Source organism: Notamacropus eugenii, chromosome 4 (assembly GCF_028372415.1).
Source record: "Notamacropus eugenii isolate mMacEug1 chromosome 4, mMacEug1.pri_v2, whole genome shotgun sequence".
NCBI lineage: Eukaryota > Metazoa > Chordata > Mammalia > Diprotodontia > Macropodidae > Notamacropus > Notamacropus eugenii.
In genome coordinates, this window is record NC_092875.1 from 71,803,797 (window position 1) to 71,822,361 (window position 18,565).

General features: G+C 48.8%; 2 protein-coding genes across 3 annotated transcripts in view; one reads left to right on the forward strand and one right to left on the reverse strand.

Annotated features, from left to right (window-relative positions):
- Nucleotides 1-817, forward strand: part of HDGFL2 (HDGF like 2) — a 26,115-nt gene extending 25,298 nt beyond the window's left edge. For both annotated transcript variants that reach the window (XM_072601841.1, XM_072601842.1), the window contains exon 16: nucleotides 176-817. In XM_072601841.1, coding sequence (XP_072457942.1) covers nucleotides 176-275 — 100 coding nt within the window. In that variant the 3' untranslated portion in view covers nucleotides 276-817. The remainder of the gene's footprint in view (nucleotides 1-175) is intronic.
- PLIN4 (perilipin 4) lies at nucleotides 477-15,914 on the reverse strand. Its single transcript, XM_072601840.1, has 8 exons — nucleotides 15,806-15,914; nucleotides 14,963-15,041; nucleotides 14,278-14,395; nucleotides 11,878-11,942; nucleotides 6,202-11,008; nucleotides 5,388-5,575; nucleotides 4,244-4,354; nucleotides 477-4,146 (listed from the first exon to the last, which is right to left on the reverse strand). The coding sequence occupies exons 2-8, from the start codon at nucleotides 15,023-15,025 to the stop codon at nucleotides 3,826-3,828; spliced, it is 5,673 nt and encodes a 1,890-aa protein (XP_072457941.1). The 5' UTR covers nucleotides 15,026-15,041; nucleotides 15,806-15,914; the 3' UTR covers nucleotides 477-3,825.
- Nucleotides 15,915-18,565: the final 2,651 nt, after the last annotated feature.

The following is an 18,565-nucleotide window of genomic DNA, read 5'->3' on the forward strand; positions in this document are numbered from 1 at the left end:
ACTGCTGGCTGTAGTTTATCTGCTCTCTAGGAGTAAATGACCCTGCACAAGGAGGGATGCTCCCTACTGCCACTGCCCCAGGGGTCACCTGCAGTTATTCTTCCAGCGTTGTCTTTGGAGTCTAGACTTGGCTGCTGACATCTGACCCCTTTTCTCCCACCTTGCTCCCCCCCAGCAACGTTCAAGAGGATCCAGAGCTGGACAGGCCAGGGAACGACCGGCAGGAAAGAGAAAGGGTTCGAATGGACTCGGAGTCCCTTGATGAGGAGAGCTGAGGTCCTGGGCTGTGCCCGGCCCTGGGTTTGAGCCCCTTCACTAAGTTACACAGTAGATGATGTATAGGTCCTGTTCCCCTCCCATTCCCAGACTCCTGTGAAAGCCGAGAACTTTTGGGAGACGCTGTGCTCTTCAGTTGTATTTGTCCCCTTGGGTTTTTTTCCCTCACCTAATTTCTGTGATTTCAAAACAACATGAAATGAATATAAAGGGTTTTTTAATGAAAAAAATTCATTTTTATTGGCTTGGTTTTCTAATGTTGTTGGCTGCAGTGGAGCCTGAAGCTGAGAGCTTGGCCAGTTTGGTGCAGGACAGGAGAAGCGACACGCCCCCCCATTAGCAGTGAACGGCAGCTTTGAACCAGCAGTGCTTCCAGCCTAGAGCCAGGCAGAGATGACTGAAGCAGGAATGGGGACAAGAGCCTGTGATCTGGTGGCCTGAGACTAGTGGGCTTGGATTCCCTGGCTCTGCTCACAGCTGGAAAAGTTCATCTTTACCCAAAAGAAGAAAGAAAATAAAAATCTAAACTTTATGGCTCAAATGAGGCTGTGGTTTGAATCTTCTCCCACTGAACAGCCCAATGGCCAGGCCAGCCAATGTCAGCCTTTGGGCAGAGCTCGGGGACCGAGCTGCATGGGACATGCAGAGCACGAACCATTGATCTTGGACTCAGCCTTGCTTTTCAGGTGGAGGTTGGCTGGACAGGTGGAGCCCCAGACCACTGTGCTTTAGTATTAAAGGGGGAGATTAGGTCTCGGGGGGGCTGCTGTTGTGAGCCCTGAGGCTCTTGGAGCCAAATGCTGAGGGGACATTGGGCCCCTCATTGTAAAGACTGGAGCTGTTTCCTGTCCACCAGGCTGGAGGTGGAGGTGCCTCTACCTGCAGAGATCTGGGGGCACGACATTTGGCAGGATGCACGACCCGAGCCAGGGGCTCCTCTTCACAGCCCTGGATGCCAGCTTGGGTTTGTAAACCTAGGCCAGAAGGCTTATGGCAGGTAGTTCCTTTCAGCTGTTCTTTCTCCTGCCCGTGGTACGTGAGGGGGCCTGGGACTCAGTGAATGAATTCTGCTGTGGGATGGTATTTTCTGGGAGCCAGATCCATCATAAGGAGTTAGCTGGAATGGAGGTTTGATTGCCATTGGATCTATGGGGTCAGCGGGGTCTACTAACTTGGGGCCCCTCACTTGGGGCCATTTTGCCCTGCTTGAAGTTGGGGAGTGGGTATGTTAAGAAATATTAAGCCCTGCCACTTAGCAGGTGTGTGTGAGGCTATCCACTGCCTTTTATTTAAAGGGTACAGATGAAGAATCAACCTGACCCAAGCAGCACCCCATGCTGGTTGGATAACTTCACTCATGCAAGGTGGGAGCCTCCCTGACTGTACTGTGCCAATTTTATTAGGTCCCATCCAGCTAGAGATAACTGTAGTAAGTAAATGTGGCTTTAGATGGCAGATTCTCCTATCCTTCTCAGGAGCTCAGAGGAATTAACCAGATCCTTTCTATTTCCTCAGTAGCCCTGGAAGCAGGAAGACTGGAGTTGCCTAAAATCCATCTCCCTGAAGGGGACACTGAGATTAGGCTCGACAGAACTGATTTGTTAAAAGGTGCTTCTGTTCTTATTAATGGGGCAACTTAACAGGGCAGCAGCATCCTGCTCTAGTAGCTACCTCTGGCCTGAGCAGTGTTTGAAGATTTAGCAGAGAAAGTGGATGGGGCTTCTCTGCCTGTTAACAGCTTGTCCAGTAGGGTCCCACTGAGGGGGTGGTGGAGTTGGGGAAAGTGCTGGTTTTAGCACAAAGCTGGGATAGCTCTTCTTTCTTCAGGAGGACCCTTCCCCTAAGGGAAGGTTAAACATTCCTATCACTTGTTGGTTCTGGATCCCTCTTTGGGAATCATTTGGCTCACCTCTTGGAGATCCTGTTACAGAGGTCTGACTTATAACCGTTGGTATTTGGAAGAATGGAAGAGGGAGCTTCCTGGGCAGCATTTCACCTCCGGGGGTGAATACCAATTTAGGGATGTGGGGGGTATGAGCTTGAGATGCTGAGCAGAATAAATAGGGAAAGGAGTGTGGGAGGGGTTGGGAATAAGCTCTTTCCTAGCCTAGTACTTATGGCATGTCCCTTACTTGGTAGGCAAAGCCTGTTTAAATGACTGAGTGTGGAAGGAGGCCTCACCACTCATTCTGTAGCCCTAGGGCACAAGTTCATAGGACAGAGTCTGAGAAATCCAACTAGATAGTCTGGAAGAGACAGAACGAGTGGAATCCATGCACCAGGCAGGACCAAGGAGGTTAGGGAGACGCTCTGTGATGACTCTGGCCCCTCAGGAAGAGCAACGTCAAATCGGAGATCAGGGATTATTTTGGATGTTTTTTCGAAGGAGCTCCACACTGGAGGTCTTTAAGCAGAGTCAGTCATGGGTTGGACTAGATGGATACCAAGGTCATTTCCAACTCCACAGTTCCGTGACTCTCATCGTGCCCTTGGAGCTGCAGTCTAGAGCCTGAGAGTTCTTACCTGGGCCTAGCCATGGGAAGTGGAGAGACACATGAGAGAGAACATGGCGTAGAGGAAAGCACTGGATTTAGAATTAGGACCTGGGTTCTAATCTCAGCCCTTCTACTTAACTCCCTGTCTGATCTTGGGTATGGTACCTTCTATGACCACCAGTTTCTTTAAAATGGGGGTAGTAATTATAATCTGCCTCACAGGGTTGCCATAAGGAGATAATGTATGTAAAGTGCTTTGTAAGGTGGAAAGTGCTGTACCGATGTACGCTATCACTGTTTTTAAACACCTAGAAGCCCCAGCTAACTGGAGCCTGGGAGGGTAGTTTCTTTGCATAGATACCAGAGACTAAGGGGCCCTCTGTCCTTTATCTTGTACCCAGCTGGCTTCTTGTTAGATTGCATGCAAAGTTCCTAGAAATAGGAGACACCCAAAAGTGGAGTGGGCTGTCTAGGGATGGAGAATTTCCCATCGTTGGGGATCCTCAATGGAGACTGAAGGACTCCTTGTCAGGGGATAGTGTAAAAGTGTAGAGCTGAACTAGATGATGCCCCCTGAAAGTCTGTTTCTGAGACATCAGACCAGAGTTCTCTGATTTGTCCTTTTCATCCCCATCTCCAGTGGAATGGGCTGCATAGAAAAAGGCCAGGGCTACAGGGGATTGCTCTGGTGCCTTAAAGGAGCCTGTAAATTGTGAGATATTTGTGAGGAGAAGGAAGGGAAGGAGTATGGAGGCAAGCCTGTGTGCTGGGAGCTTAGCCCAGACTAAGTTTAGCTTGGGAGGGCATTCTCTCCAGCAGCTGTTCCCTCGTGCCCTGACCAGAGCCCAGGCCTCAGCTTCATCCTGCAGAGGGGCAGAGCCAGGCTCTGGGCAGCTAGCCAGAGAAGAAGGAAGGCCTTTGAGGGTGAGGGGGTGGGGAGAAGCTTGGAAGGAATGAGATTCTGGGAAGGTCAGGCAGTCCTTAAAGCGCAGCATGGCATTACTCCCAAGCTTAGTACTTGGGGGAGGGGAAAAGAGGGGCTCCTCCTGGCATTCTATTCCTTAGTCAAGGTGAAGGGTCCCATCAGCCAGGTGAGTGGGGGCTCACGTGCCAGGCCCGCCATCAGTCCCTCTAGCCCCTGCCATGTCTGGTTCAGGCTCTCACGACTTTGGGCCAGCTCAATAGCAGACAAATCCCCGAAGGAGCGAGCAATGGCAAGGAGACCATGAAGCTCTCCAACGCTGTGGCGTGCACGCCGAATACCCTGCTGAAACTCCGTGGGGAGGCCCTGGAGGCTGCTGGCCAGAACCCCGTAGCTGGCATGGAGCTGTTGAACTAGGCTTCGAGCCCTAGGGAGAAACCTGGGCTCTGGTAGCTGCAAAAGGAGGGCAAAAGTGAGCAGGGGAGACAGATTAGCCCTGAGGGCCTCCCCAGCACTCGATGCCCAGAGCAGGGCGTAGCCCCCACCTTACCTCCGATAGTTCAGTCTCCTGGCCCTGCCTCCAGCCCAGCCCCTGTTGCTGGAATGGTCTTCCCTCCTCACAGGCATGGCTGTCCCCTGCGTCCCCTTTGATCTCTTCAATCTGAAAGAGCAAAATGAAGTGTGGGGTCCTTGCATAAGCCAGGGTAGCTAGGAGCTCATAAAACCCTTAGGGGCATGGGATTTTAAAGCTCAGCTGGAATAATTTTATAGGTGATGAAGCTAAGGGCCAGCCAGGGGAAGTGAGCAAGCCAACATTCTTTAAACTCAGGTTTTCCAGGTCCAGATCTAGAGTTCATGATATTAGAGGAAGTGGTCAGGAGACCTGGCCCTTTGGCTTCATCACAGCTCATCTTACCTTTGTGTAGCAGTGGCTACCCCATAGGGTCGCCTTTATGCTGTGGGGCTTCTAACTTATCAGTGTAAACATTGACTTCTCGTACCCTAAAGATATTTGAAAGGAAAAAATAAAACAATCCCAAAACATTGAAGAATAACAGTGATAATAAGGCACCCTCAGATTTTATGCAGGCCAGATTTAGGAAAGTGTGAATTATTTGGATCAGTGCTCTGTGTAGTATAACTTCAGGAGCTCTGGGATGTCCCCTCTCTTCCAAACTCCCCACTGTCTAAAATTCCACGCAGATTCAATAGCCTTTAAAAAAAATACAAGTGTTGTGGAAAAGGATAAGTCATTCATTTCCTAGAGTAACTTGGTGTAGATTGTTATTCTCTTACTACCTAGTCAAGATCCCAGGACCAAGGAAATGAGAATTTAGGGGAAGAATGAAGAAAAGTTTTGGAGCTCAGGGTACTTGATGGGGACTGGAAGAGGTATGGCATTAAGGTTAGAGTGGGGCTGGAGGGATCTTTGGACAGGTAGAAGGTGGCAAGGGGGCAATGTTTGAGAGGAGCATAGAGAAGGGAATGGAAAGATTTCGTCTCTGGGTGGTGCCTATGGATGGGGGAGTGGTGGAGGTGATACATATGCTTATATGTAAAGCATGTGAGATCTATAGAGGAAAAGGGTTGTGTGGTGAGGGTGAAGGTCCACTAACCCTGGCTAATGTAACTTGACCTTAGGGTGAACTGACCCACTATAGGAGGACTTGGGAGCTGGAGGAGGATTTTCCTACCAGTTTGAGGGTCTCCTGCAACTGGGCCAAAGTCCCCCAGGCCTGCTCCTTGCTCTGCTGCAGTTTGTTTAGGGTGTGCTCATAGGCCCGCTGGCGTAGACTGGTGGACAAGTTCCCCAGTTGCACAAAGTAGTTCTTCTGGTCTGTGGACATCACCTTTGGCCCGAGATCAGAGGCAGCCAGCTGAGCTGCAGGAAGGAAAATGGGGGATGGAATAAGTCTAGGAAGCTCCTTGGGTCCTCCTCCAAGCCCCCTTCATTTCTTTTCTCATGATTGTTTTATTACTTATTAAGCATCTACTATGTACTAGGTATGGGAGGAAAGTTCCTGCCCTCAGGGAGCTTACCGTGTGTATCAGTAGGATAAAATATAACAATTATTAACCAAAATAACAATAATGTTATTGTTATGAATGCCTTTCATTAATAGACTTTCTACACTTAAGTCATGACAAACTGTAAATTATGTTTTAGACACATTTTCACCTTGAGTTCTTCCTAGATGCCTTTTTACTGAAATAGGGAAGTTCCTTCTGTTAGCTAGAAGGAAATTGAAGGTGTTGAGTGAAGGGAGAGGTTAGGATTGAACTTGAGAGATCAAGTAAGAGCCCCAGAGGCTCTTCAAACCAGGGGATGGAGTTCCTCTAGGAATCTGGAGTCTAAACACTGAAAGTTGATGGTCAGCTAGATTCAGTGCTGGGGGAGTGACTCAAGACTGAAGTAAGGGCAAATGGAATGGAAGGTGGATATTAAAGTTGACTTCATCTCCCTACATGTCCTATACCTTGTCTGCCTTCTTCAAGACATTTACTCACCTTGTTCTTCTTCATTCATGGGGAGGAAGCCAGCCAACTGTTCCTCTGACTTGTGCACTAGGGTTTCTGTGTTGCCCACATGGGTGACACCAGACTTTTCACCTAGGTTGGGGCTGTCAGGTGCATTTGCCTCTCCCTGGATGACCCCTTTGGCAAAATCCATCATGCTGGAGGACAGGCCCTTGGTTTCTGTTGTGACTACTGGAGTGTTTTTCAGACTTTCATGGACAACTTTTTTTGCCAGATCTGCTGCACTGGAGACTTCTCTGGACAGAGCATCTTTATTGACAGTGGTGACTGACTGGGTGGTATCCAACCCAGTCTGAATGGTCCCTTTGGCCAGGTGCACTGCACCAGCCATCCCACTGAAGATGGAGTCCTTGGTTCCAGTCACAATGGATTTTGTGGTGTCCTGACTTTCCTGGAGAACCTTTTCAGTCACATTCACTGCACCAGTGACTCCAGTGTGAACAGCATCCTTAGTGTCATTTGTTATATTTTGTGTAGTATCCAGGCCACTCTGGACAGCTCCTTTGGCCACATTCATGACACCAGTCAAACCACTGTAAACCGTGTCCTTGGTTCCACCTAAGACTGATTTTGAGGTGTCTAGACCTCCCTGCATAATTCCTTTGGCTACATTCACTGTGCCAGTCATACCACTGCAGAGAGTATCTTTAGTGCCAGTTGCTATGTTTTGTGAAGTATCTAAGCCACTTTGGACTGCTCCTTTGGCCATATTCATAGTACCAGTGACTCCAGTGGAAAGAGTGTCCTTAGTGAGTGTTGCTGTTTTGAGTGTGGTGTCCAAGCCTGTTTGAAGGGCTCCCTTGGCTATGTTTGTGGCTCCCATGACACCAGACAAAACAGTGTCCTTGGTTCCACCTAAAATTGATTTTGAGGTGTCTAGACCTCCCTGGATAACTCCTTTGGCTACATTCACTGTGCCAGTCATACCACTGCAGACAGTGTCTTTAGTGCCAGTTGCTATGTTTTGTGTAGCATCCAAGCCACTCTGCACAGCTCCTTTAGCCATATTCACTGCACCAGACATGCCACTGAGAACAGTGTCCTTAGTGCCCGTTGCTGTTTTTTGTGTGGTGTCCAAACCTGTTTGGAGAGCTCCCTTAGCTATGTTTGTGGCACCAGTGACACCAGTTAAGACAGTGTCCTTAGTTCCACCTAAAACTGATCTTGAGGTGTCCAGACCTCCTTGGACAACTCCTTTGGCTACATTTACTGCACCAGTGACTCCAGTGCAAACAGTGTCTTTAGTGCCAGTTGCTATATTTTGTGTAGCATCCAAGCCACTCTGGACAGCTCCTTTGGCCACATTCATGGCACCAGTCATGCCACTGAGAACAGTGTCCTTGGATCCACCTAAAACTGATTTTGAGGTGTCTAGACCTCCCTGGATAACTCCTTTGGCTACATTCACTGTGCCAGCCATACCACTGCAGACAGTGTCTTTAGCACCAGTTGCTATGTTTTGTGTAGTGTCTAAACCACTTTGGACAGCTCTTTTGGCCACATTCATGGCACCAGTGACTCCAGTGCAAACAGTGTCTTTAGTACTAGCTGCTATTTTTTGTGTGCTGTCCAAGCCAGTTTGGAGGGCTCCCTTGGCTACATTTGTGGCACCAGTCACACCAGTCAAGACAGTGTCCTTGGTTCCACCTAAAACTGATTTTGAGGTGTCTAGACCTCCTTGGACAGCTCCTTTGGCCACGTTAATGGCACCAGTGACTCCAATGACGACAGTGTCCTTTGTGCCAGTTGCTATATTTTGTGTAGCATTCAAGCCACTCTGGACAGTTCCTTTGGCCATTTTTGCTGCACCAGTCATGCCACTGAGAACGGTGTCCTTGGTTCCACCTAAGACTGATTTTGAGGTATCCAGACCTCCTTGTACAACTCCTTTGGCCACATTTATGGCACCAGTGGCTCCAGTGCAGAGAGTATCCTTAGTGCTTGTTGCTATTTTTTGTGTGGTCTCCAAACCTGTTTGGAGGGCTCCCTTGGCTACATTTGTGGCTCCAGTGACACCAGTCAAGACAGTATCTTTGGTTCCACCTAAGACTGATTTTGAGGTGTTCAGACCTCCCTGGATAGCTCCTTTGGCCACATTCACTGTGCCAGTCATACCACTGCAGACAGTGTCCTTAGTACCAGTTGCTATGTTTTTTGTAGCATCCAAGCCAGTCTGGACAGCTCCTTTAGCCACATTCATGGCTCCAGTCAAACCACTGCAAACAGTGTCCTTGGTTCCACCTAAGACTGATTTTGAGGTGTCCAGACTTCCCTGAACAGTTCCTTTGGCCACATTCATGGCACCAGTGACTCCACTGCAGACAGTGTCTTTAGTGCCCATTGCTATTTTTTGTGTGGTGTTCAAGCCAGTCTGGAGGGCTCCCTTAGCTACATTTGTGGCTCCAGTGACACCAGTCAAGACAGTATCTTTGGTTCCACCTAAGACTGATTTTGTGGTGTCCAGACCTCCTTGGACTACTCCTTTGGCTACATTTACTGCACCAGTGACTCCAGTGCAAACAGTGTCTTTAGTGCCAGTTGCTATATTCTGTGTAGCATTCAAGCCACTCTGGACAGCTCCTTTGGCCATTTTTGTTGCATCAGTCATGCCACTGAGAACAGTGTCCTTGGCTCCACCTAAGACTGATTTTGAGGTGTCTAGACCTCCCTGGATAACTCCTTTGGCTACATTCACTGTGCCAGTCATACCACTGCAGACAGTGTCCTTAGTACCAGTTGCTATGTTTTTTGTAGCGTCCAAGCCAGTCTGGACAGCTCCTTTAGCCACATTTATGGCACCAGTGGCTCCAGTGCAGAGGGTATCCTTAGTGCTTGTTGCTATTTTTTGTGTGGTCTCCAAACCTGTTTGGAGGGCTCCCTTGGCTACATTTGTGGCTCCAGTGACACCAGTCAAGACAGTGTCTTTGGTTCCACCTAAGACTAATTTTGAGGTGTTCAGACCTCCCTGGATAGCTCCTTTGGCCACATTCACTGTGCCAGTCATACCACTGCAGACAGTGTCCTTAGTGCCAGTTGCTATGTTTTTTGTAGCATCCAAGCCAGTCTGGACAGCTCCTTTAGCCACATTTATGGCACCAGTGGCTCCAGTGCAGAGAGTATCCTTAGTGCTTGTTGCTATTTTTTGTGTGGTCTCCAAACCTGTTTGGAGGGCTCCCTTGGCTACATTTGTGGCACCAGTGACACCAGTTAAGACAGTATCTTTGGTTCCACCTAAGACTGATTTTGAAGTGTTCAGACCTCCCTGGATAGCTCCTTTGGCCACATTCACTGTGCCAGTCATACCACTGCAGACAGTGTCCTTAGTACCAGTTGCTATGTTTTTTGTAGCATCCAAGCCAGTCTGGACAGCTCCTTTAGCCACATTTATGGCACCAGTGGCTCCAGTGCAGAGAGTATCCTTAGTGCTTGTTGCTATTTTTTGTGTGGTCTCCAAACCTGTTTGGAGGGCTCCCTTGGCTACATTTGTGGCACCAGTGACACCAGTTAAGACAGTATCTTTGGTTCCACCTAAGACTGATTTTGAGGTGTTCAGACCTCCCTGGATAGCTCCTTTGGCCACATTCACTGTGCCAGTCATACCACTGCAGACAGTGTCCTTAGTGCCAGTTGCTATGTTTTTTGTAGCATCCAAGCCAGTCTGGACAGCTCCTTTAGCCACATTTATGGCACCAGTGGCTCCAGTGCAGAGAGTATCCTTAGTGCTTGTTGCTATTTTTTGTGTGGTCTCCAAACCTGTTTGGAGGGCTCCCTTGGCTACATTTGTGGCACCAGTGACACCAGTTAAGACAGTATCTTTGGTTCCACCTAAGACTGATTTTGAAGTGTTCAGACCTCCCTGGATAGCTCCTTTGGCCACATTCACTGTGCCAGTCATACCACTGCAGACAGTGTCCTTAGTACCAGTTGCTATGTTTTTTGTAGCATCCAAGCCAGTCTGGACAGCTCCTTTAGCCACATTCATGGCTCCAGTCAAACCACTGCAAACAGTGTCCTTGGTTCCACCTAAGACTGATTTTGAGGTGTCCAGACTTCCCTGAACAGCTCCTTTGGCCACATTCATGGCACCAGTCATGCCACTGAGAACAGTGTCCTTGGTTCCAGTCACAACTGACTTTGTAGTGTCTAGACCTCCCTGAACAGCTCCTTTGGCCACATTCACTGCACCTGTGACTCCTGTGCAGACAGTATCCTTAGTGCTTGTTGCTATTTTTTGTGTGGTGTCTAAACCTGTTTGGAGGGCTCCCTTGGCTACGTTTGTGGCACCAGTGACACCAGTTAAGACAGTGCCCTTGGTTCCATCTAAAACTGATCTTGAGGCGTCTAGACCTCCCTGAACGGCTCCTTTGGCCACATTCACGGCACCAGTGACTCCACTGACGACAGTGTCCTTTGTGCCGGTTGCCAGGTTTTTTGTAGTATCTAGGCCACTCTGTACAGCTCCTTTTGCCACATTCACTGCATTTGTTACTCCACTGCACACAAAGTCTTTAGTTCCAGACACAGCTGTTTTAGCAGTGTTCACACTTCCCTCAATGGCCCCTGTTGCAATAGCCTGGGTGGTTCCTTTGGCTGTGTCCATAGCACCAGTGACTCCCTTGCAGACAGTGTTTTTGGTGCTGCTCACAATTGATTTGGTGGAGTCCAGACCCCCCTGAACCATGCCTTTGGCCGTATCCAACATACTGGCTATTCCAGGAGTGACTGTGTCCTTTTCCCCAGTCACTTTTGAGCATACCTCCTTTGCTTCGGACATTTCCTGGTGGACAGAGAGATTGGAGGTCAGGGAAGGGCTTGGAAAGTCTCATTTCACTTCTTCCTTTATCCTCAGTTACTATGTTATGTTTTTTTAATGGCATAATAATAACAGCTCAGAGTTGGAATGGACATCAGTGGTCCTCGAATCTAACCTATACCTGAATAAGACTTCCCTTTCCAACTTCCCTAATCAATGGTCACCCAGGCTTCACTTGAAAACTTCCAGAGAAAGGGATTTCACTTTTTTCCTGATGCGGTCCATCCTACTTTTAGACCCATCTGTTTACCTGGTCAAGGGATTTGGGAGATTGCTTAATCGTGTAGGGGATCTTGTTACTTTCATGTTTATTTTGAGTTCTCCCTAGGGAAAAGTGGCAAGAATATTCATTCAATCACTTATTCTCCCTGTAGATATTTAGCAAGTACTAATTAAAAGTTGGGTTTTGTGATTAGCTATGCTATGGGACCCAGAGAGAAGACCTGGGTTCTAACCTTGGAGAACTCCACATCAAACTAGGCACATAAAGTTTATGTACAGGAAAAGATGACTAGTCATTCAAGACCATTTATGCCCAGGGTCCAAAAAGTGGCCTACCTAGTAATGTCTGTAGAACATTCAAGGAGGAAGAGTTCAGATTATGGAAGGCCTTGAATGCCAAGCTCAGATAGTGAGCCTATAGGGAATGAGAAGCCATGGAAAGTTTCTAGGTGGGGAGTGACATGATGAAAACAGTATTCAAGGAAGATTAATCTGGTGACAAGTATGATATTTTTTACTACCATTCATTAAGTCCCCAGGGACCAGCTTATTCCCCACTATGATCCCACACCCAGGGATCATAGTCTCCCCTGAGCTTTCACCCTAATTACCTTTACTGGTGGTTTCTCCTCCACCCTGGCCAGGCTCCCAGAGGTGTGCTCATCTGCATTGGAACCTAGGGAGATGAGATACTTAGAGACCAGAGGAAGGGTATCTAGAGGATGAACCTGAATTAGGACATATGGGAATCAGGGCTAGAGGGCAGGACAGACAGAGAAGCATGGCACATCCACTTATGAATCCAGCAGGCTGTGCTTGGATACTATAAAGCTCCAGAGATCGTAGACCTGTCCAGACAGTCAGGTATGGTCAACCATCCAAGACTTGAGTAGTCATTCCAGTATGATCAGATACAGAGCAGACCCCCATGAAGGTTATTGACTTTGTTTCCTCTCACCATATCCAATCTCCCAGACTACACCTAGCTAAACAAGGGCTAAGTCTCCCTGGCCAGAGGGATAGTATCTGTCCAGGATTATGGAGCACCCCACATCCTACCCCTCACGCCCTTCATCTGAGTTGGGGATAAGGAATTGTCCCCAACAGTCATCAAGGACTTGGACTATACCTCTCTGAAAACCCAGTCCTTCTCACTTAACCTTTTTTTCCCCTCACCAGCTTCCTATAAATCCTAAAAGGACAGGCGACTGCAAAAACTGGGGTGGGGGCTGAAAGATTATGTGGGAGGCATTGGAGTGGCACTGACAGAGTGAAGTTTGTCTGGAAAGTGAGGCTTAGGGGTGGGGGAGTTCTTTCATTTTATGTAACATGCTGTCCTTGAAGTAAGGACACAGAAACTTAACCCATCAGAGCGTTCCCTTCTCCCTCCACTCTCTCTGGCTTTGAGCTCTGAAGGGGCCCCTGGGAGGGATTTACAGGAGGTGGTATTGTGGCCACCTTCCCAGTACATGACATCCCCCTCCCCTTAGTGACCCATTAGGGAGCTTCCTTGATCCTCAGAGGGCCTGGTTCTATCTGAATCTTTGCAGCAATTTACTGGCCACAGCTTTCTCCCTGTGTCAGCATAGAAGTTTAAAGGTTCAGAATAGTAGGTGAAGTCCTGGAGCCCCCCTTCATCCCCCCTCTGATGCTGAACCTCTGGGGCAGGCAACCAGCCTTGCTGCCAGCTAACCCTGTGCTCTGAATTGGCAGCTGTGACACCCCTCACTGAGGTATGTGGGACAGGAGTCAGATAGCTAAGGCTCAGGGGCCAGTCCTCAGATGGTTGGGGGTGGGGTGGAGAATGAAGAGAGAGTCAGTTTGTCTCTGGCCTAGCACTAGGACAGATTCACAGAATCTTAGAGGTACAAGAGACCTTAGAAAGCATTTTATTCAACTCATGCCTGATCAGTAATTCCTTCTCTACTCACTTGGATAGTCACTCAGCCTCTGCTTGAAGAGCTCACTATCTCCTGAGGCAGCCCATTCCATTTTTGGACAATACAGACCGTTACGAAGCATCCCTCCACCCTTTTACATCAAGCATAAATTTACCTTCCTGAAGCTTCCCCCTATATTCCTCCCCTTTGACATCTTCTTCCTCAGCTCCCACTATTTGACCCAATTACTTACATCCCCAACACCTCACTTCCTCTTACAGGATGATACCATCCCCAGGAACCCCACAGGAAGTTCAGGCTGACCTAGGGAAAACCCCAGGGCTAGGGAAAGGGGGTGTGGAAAGGTAGACTCAAGAATGGGGCTGAGTACAGACAGTAGAGATTTCTGTTTCCCCTTCTTTCCTAAGTGATAAAATGAGGCTCTCTACCAGCCTATTCTGATCTTTGCCTCAATCTCTCTTTCTCTCTCACACGTATACCATGTGGCTTCTGTACAGAATACTAAGGGTTGACCCTCTGGAGCTGGTGTGACCAGGGAGGAAGCTAACAGTAAACCAGCTTCTAGGGGTAGCCTTAGGGTTCAGAGAAGATTCTAGTCTGCTCTGTTATTTCTTACCCATGTGACTTCGGGAAAGTAGCCATCAGTAAAATGCAAGAGTTGGATTAGATAGCCCCTAAGACTCCTATTAGCTTTAATTCCTGTGATTCTATGAATCTCTTGTTTAGAGATGGAAATTGGGAGAATCACTCCCTAGGACAAGCCTGGTTGGCATCAAGCCCTCACTCTCAAGGGGATGCTAGGTATAGCCAGGTGGGGCAGTGAATGAATGTTGGGCTTGGAGTCAGGAAGACTTGAGTTCATATTCTACATTTGACACTTAATGTGTTGTGTGACCAATCACTTCCCTCAGTTTCCTCATCTGTAAAATGGGAAGCATAATAACGCCTACCTCCTGGGGTTTTTGTGATGTAATAATTTGTGTAGAGTGTCTTGAAAACCTTAATGCCCTGTATAAATGTTACCCACTATTATTGTTGCAGCTGTTATGCCAGAGGACTACCAGGCCCTCCCCTGTCCCCCAGTTCCCCTTCCTTCCAACACACACTCACTCTGTTGGGCATTAGGTCCTGACTTGATCTTCCCATGAGCCTCTTTCGATGAGCTGGAAGAAAACAGGTTTCGAGCTGAACCAAAAAGGGGCAAGCTTCCTAGAAAACTGCCCAGAGTCTGCAAAGAGAGGAGATAAATTTAGAGAAGTGGTGAGGTACAGAAAGGTGGTTGGGACTACCCTTGGCCCCACTCCCTTTTGTGGTCACTGGATGACTGACTACAAAGCTTGGAAGAGCTCAGACTCTAGCTATGGCTGCACCTCTGACTTGCTGTGTCCTTGGGACAAGTTATTACTTTTTCCTGGGCCTCAGTGTCCTTGTCTATCACATAGAGATAATAACCCCTGCAGGCCCTGGAGATCTCTCAAACTCTCAGGGTAGTTGTTAGGACTGGATGAAAAAAAAAAAAACCAGAGAGAAAAAATCACTTTAAAAACACAAACAATGCTTTGAACAGATATGAGGCATTGACATCATCAGCCAGTATCCCCCTTCTTTTCTCTCGAGGCATCTCATCCTCATCCCCTGTGGTCCCAAAGTAGGCCCTTCGTTCCTCTCTCCATCTCTACCATCTCAGTTTGTTCCCCAGGTTCCCTTGGGCTAGTGTAGATCATACTGCAAGGGAAGTACAGTGGGGTGGAGGAGCAGCTTCTGAGGGATAGGGACACACTCCTTCCCCACCTACCTTAGACTTGGGCTCCTGGCCCCGGGTTGGGGCTGCTGCTGCTTCTTCCTCTCCAGTTGACATAGTAATACTGGGGAAGCTGAGGGAGAATAAAGAGTGAGTAGGACACAGGCAGTGGGAGCCTCCCACCCTTCCATACGTTTTTTTTGTCACTTCTCACCACCTTATAGAGAATGGCTCTGGTGCCATGGCAAGGGTATCAGCTCTGCAGTCAGGAACTTGTGTTAGTTATGACTTACTTTATCTGTCACTAGTTGTGTTCTGGGGGCAACTTACTGACCTGAAGCTGAAATGAGGGGCTTGAACTGATTGATCTTGAAAGTTCCTTCCAGCATTAAACCTGTGAGCTGTCAGAGCCCTCCAACTCTTCCTTCCCATAGTTTCCTGCCCCATCTCTCTCAGACCTGCCCCCCACAGCTTGCTGCCCCATCTCCCTCAGACCTGCCCCCCAGTTTGCTGCTCCATCTTTCTCTGATGCCCCCCAACTTTCTGCCCCATCATTCCCTCAGATCTGCCCTCCCACAACTTGCTACCCACATCTCCCTCAGAGGCCCCCCATTTTTCTGCCCTATCTCCCTAAGACTTCTTTCTTTTAACACTCTACCATTTCTTTGTGGCCCTCCCATCCCCCAGCCTTCCTTATCTTCCTTTGCCATATCTAGGAGTAAGACCAAAGAAGTCAGAACAATTCAGCCAGACCCCAGGCTTGTTGGACCCTTCTTCTGTGGAAAAGCCTTGTAGGGCAGACTCCCACAGTACTAGTTGTTCCCTTACAGATAGCTGTGCTGCTGCCTTTAGGGAATCTGAAAGCTTAGCTGAGGCTCAGAGCCCATGCTCACTGACCTGGACTGAGTTGGGAAGTTGTTGGGTCTTTGTCCCCAAAAAAGAGGGTGTCTGCTGGGTAGGAGCTGTGGCCTCCCAGCTTGCACCAAAGTCTCTGTGTACCTGCCCTCTACTGGCTACCCTGGTCCTTATAGCAAGGGGAGGGCAAGCAGGCCAGCTGACAGGCTGAGGTGGGAGGGACCCGAAGCCTAGTGGGACAGTCCATGGGGGATCGCATGTTGCATCTTCCCCTCCCCGCCCCCATCCGTCCTGGGCTCTGTGCCCTGCCCATGCTGGAGGGCCAGCTGATGACATCTTTGTTCCTTTCCCAGAGCCCTAGGGGGAAGGGAGGAATGGAGGGGAAGGGCACCATCAACTCCCACCTTCCACAATCCCTCCCCCACCATCTGGGACAGAGGGAACACTATGTGAGAACACTAGGTGATTCACCACCATATGGGTAGGGGAAAGAGTCCAGGGCAGGGAGGAGCCCAGTGGGACAACTCAGGGATATGGGGCCCCCATCCTCTCCAGAAGCCCTGGGTAACTTTGGGCTGGTGATTGCTTCATTCTGTACCTTCCTTTTCTGGTCCATTAATTGGACCAGGCAAGGTGAGCTTCATACCCAGGGTGGAACAAGTTGGAGTGCAGGAGGCAATTAGTGGGCTCCTAGATAGTATTATGTGGAGCTGGCTAATAGGGAATCTTTATGGGGGTCAAATATAGGGGACCCTCAGTCTAAATAATGAGACCTGGAACTCTCTCCAGCAGCTAGGTCTCTCTGACCCCAAGGAGCTGGGCCCCTGGCTTGGTGGATAGGCCCTCAGGACATGGAACATAGAATGTCAGAGCCCCAAGGGACCCTAGAGTATGGAATGAGAGCCAGAGGTTCTTAGAGAACTCAGCCTTTCAGAGCTGGGAGAGATCTCAGAATATAGGATGGAGAATATTGGTGGTGGGGAGAACACAAAGGAAAGGTGGGGTATATAAGTTTGGCAGAGTCTGCCCAGACCCTTCTGGGCCCTCCCCTGGGAAAATGGCTTATCTGGACCCTGGTGTGTGTATATGTGTGTATGTGATGGGGAAGGGTGCAGGGCTGAGGAAGCAGCAGAATTTGGCCTGAGAGAGTTGCCCGGGGGGCCAATCAAAGAGGCGCCAATCTTTCCTTCAACAAATATTACAGAGTTCACATATTTGGGGGTCCAGCCCTGTTCTCAACTGCCCTATGGCTGGAGACAGAAGTCTAAGCTGAGTTCCCCATGTCTATAGCCAGAGAGCCAGGCTGCACAGGTAAGCAGAGAGAGTTCACAATCGCAGGCCATTTGAACAGACAGAGTTGGGGCTGGAGGAATCCCAGAAATGTCCTAGAGGTAGCATTTGAGCCCATTCAAGGAGAGATATGACTTGGAGGCAGGGAGGGGCATTTCATGGGAGGAATGAGAGGAAGAAAGTTGGGGCATGTGAGAGGGCAAGGGGACCCTTCACCCACTGACTTCTGATGTAACCTCAGGCAAGTTGTTTTCAGTCTCGGCTCCTCAATCTAGACAATGAGGGTGAATCATCCTGGGACTCCCTGGGGTGTAAGTAGATGTCAAGTGTCCCATCTTTGGGGCAAGGCAGCATGTGGTTTCCAGAGCTTGATTTGTATTAAATCTGGGTGGCAGGGGGTAGGGAGGTGTGGTGGGCTCAAACTATTGTACCCAGCCTTGGGGGTGAGGGCAGCTACCCTCAAAGGCTCTGGTTTCCTTGCCTCCTACCTTGTTTGCTAAACAGTCTGGGGCTTGGTGCCCTTATTCCCCATCTCTCTGCTCTCCCTTCGTCTTGCCCCCCATCCCTGGCTAAACCTTTCCTCTCATTCCAGCAAGGCCAAGGCTTGCCAAGGGTAATGGGAAGAGGGTGTCCAGCTTGGCCCACCCAGACATCACCTCCTCCCTGGATTTGTGGGTGTGGACGTTGACTAACCTAGTCTGTGGAAAGCAAGAATTCAGAAAGGCGGCTTCCTATGCGGGGGGAGGAGGGAGGTCATGAGTCACAGATTCTGAATCAGAAGGGACCTTAGAGATCATTTAGTCCACCTCCTCATTTTACAGGTGAAGAAACTGAGACCCAGAGAATTGAAATGGTTTGCTCAATGTCATACAGTGGTGTCAGAGCTGGGATTTGAATTCTGATCCTCTGACTCCCAACCTAGCACTCTTCCCACAGTGTATGTTACCTTACCTCACTGCCACACCTGCCTCTCCAGTTACAAAGCACTCATCTGCCTTCCCTTCCCCAAATGGCTCCTCCCCTTTCAGGACTAGAGAACAACCTAGTATATTAGAAAGAGCAAGTGATTTCCCTTCTCTAGGCCTCAGTTTCCCCACCTGTAAAACAAAGAAATTGGAGTCTAAGATCCCTTCTAGTTTTAGCACTGATGCTTATTTGTAATTGAACCTCATTGTAAATAGGGATGCTTCTATCTACAGATCACAGGCTTGTTTACAGGAAAGGAACTTTAAAGTTCATAAAGTATTAGCCAACAACCCTGTCCCACTAACTCTGCTGTGTGACACTGAGAAAGTATTGCCCACTCTGGTCATCTTCTTCTGTAAAGTGAGGGGATTGGTCTAGATCAGGGGCTCTAAACCTGGTATCTAGTGACCCTTTGTTTGATGGATAGATTTCGAAGGCTCCATGAACCTGAATGGGAAAAAAAGATCTCTTTATCTGAATAGAATTATTTCTTTTGTAATCCTATGTATTTTTCATGCATTTGAAAATAGTCTTTGAGAAGGGGTC

Coding starts and splice junctions, on each gene's coding strand:
- PLIN4 (XM_072601840.1), bottom strand. CDS start 15,025: ATGTCAACTGGAGAGGAAGAAGCAGCAGCAGCCCCAACCCGGGGCCAG. Junction 14,396..14,962: donor GCCAGGAGCCCAAGTCTAAG/GTAGGTGGGGAA, acceptor CTCTCTTTGCAG/ACTCTGGGCAGTTTTCTAGG. Junction 11,943..14,277: donor AGGACCTAATGCCCAACAGA/GTGAGTGTGTGT, acceptor TCATCTCCCTAG/GTTCCAATGCAGATGAGCAC.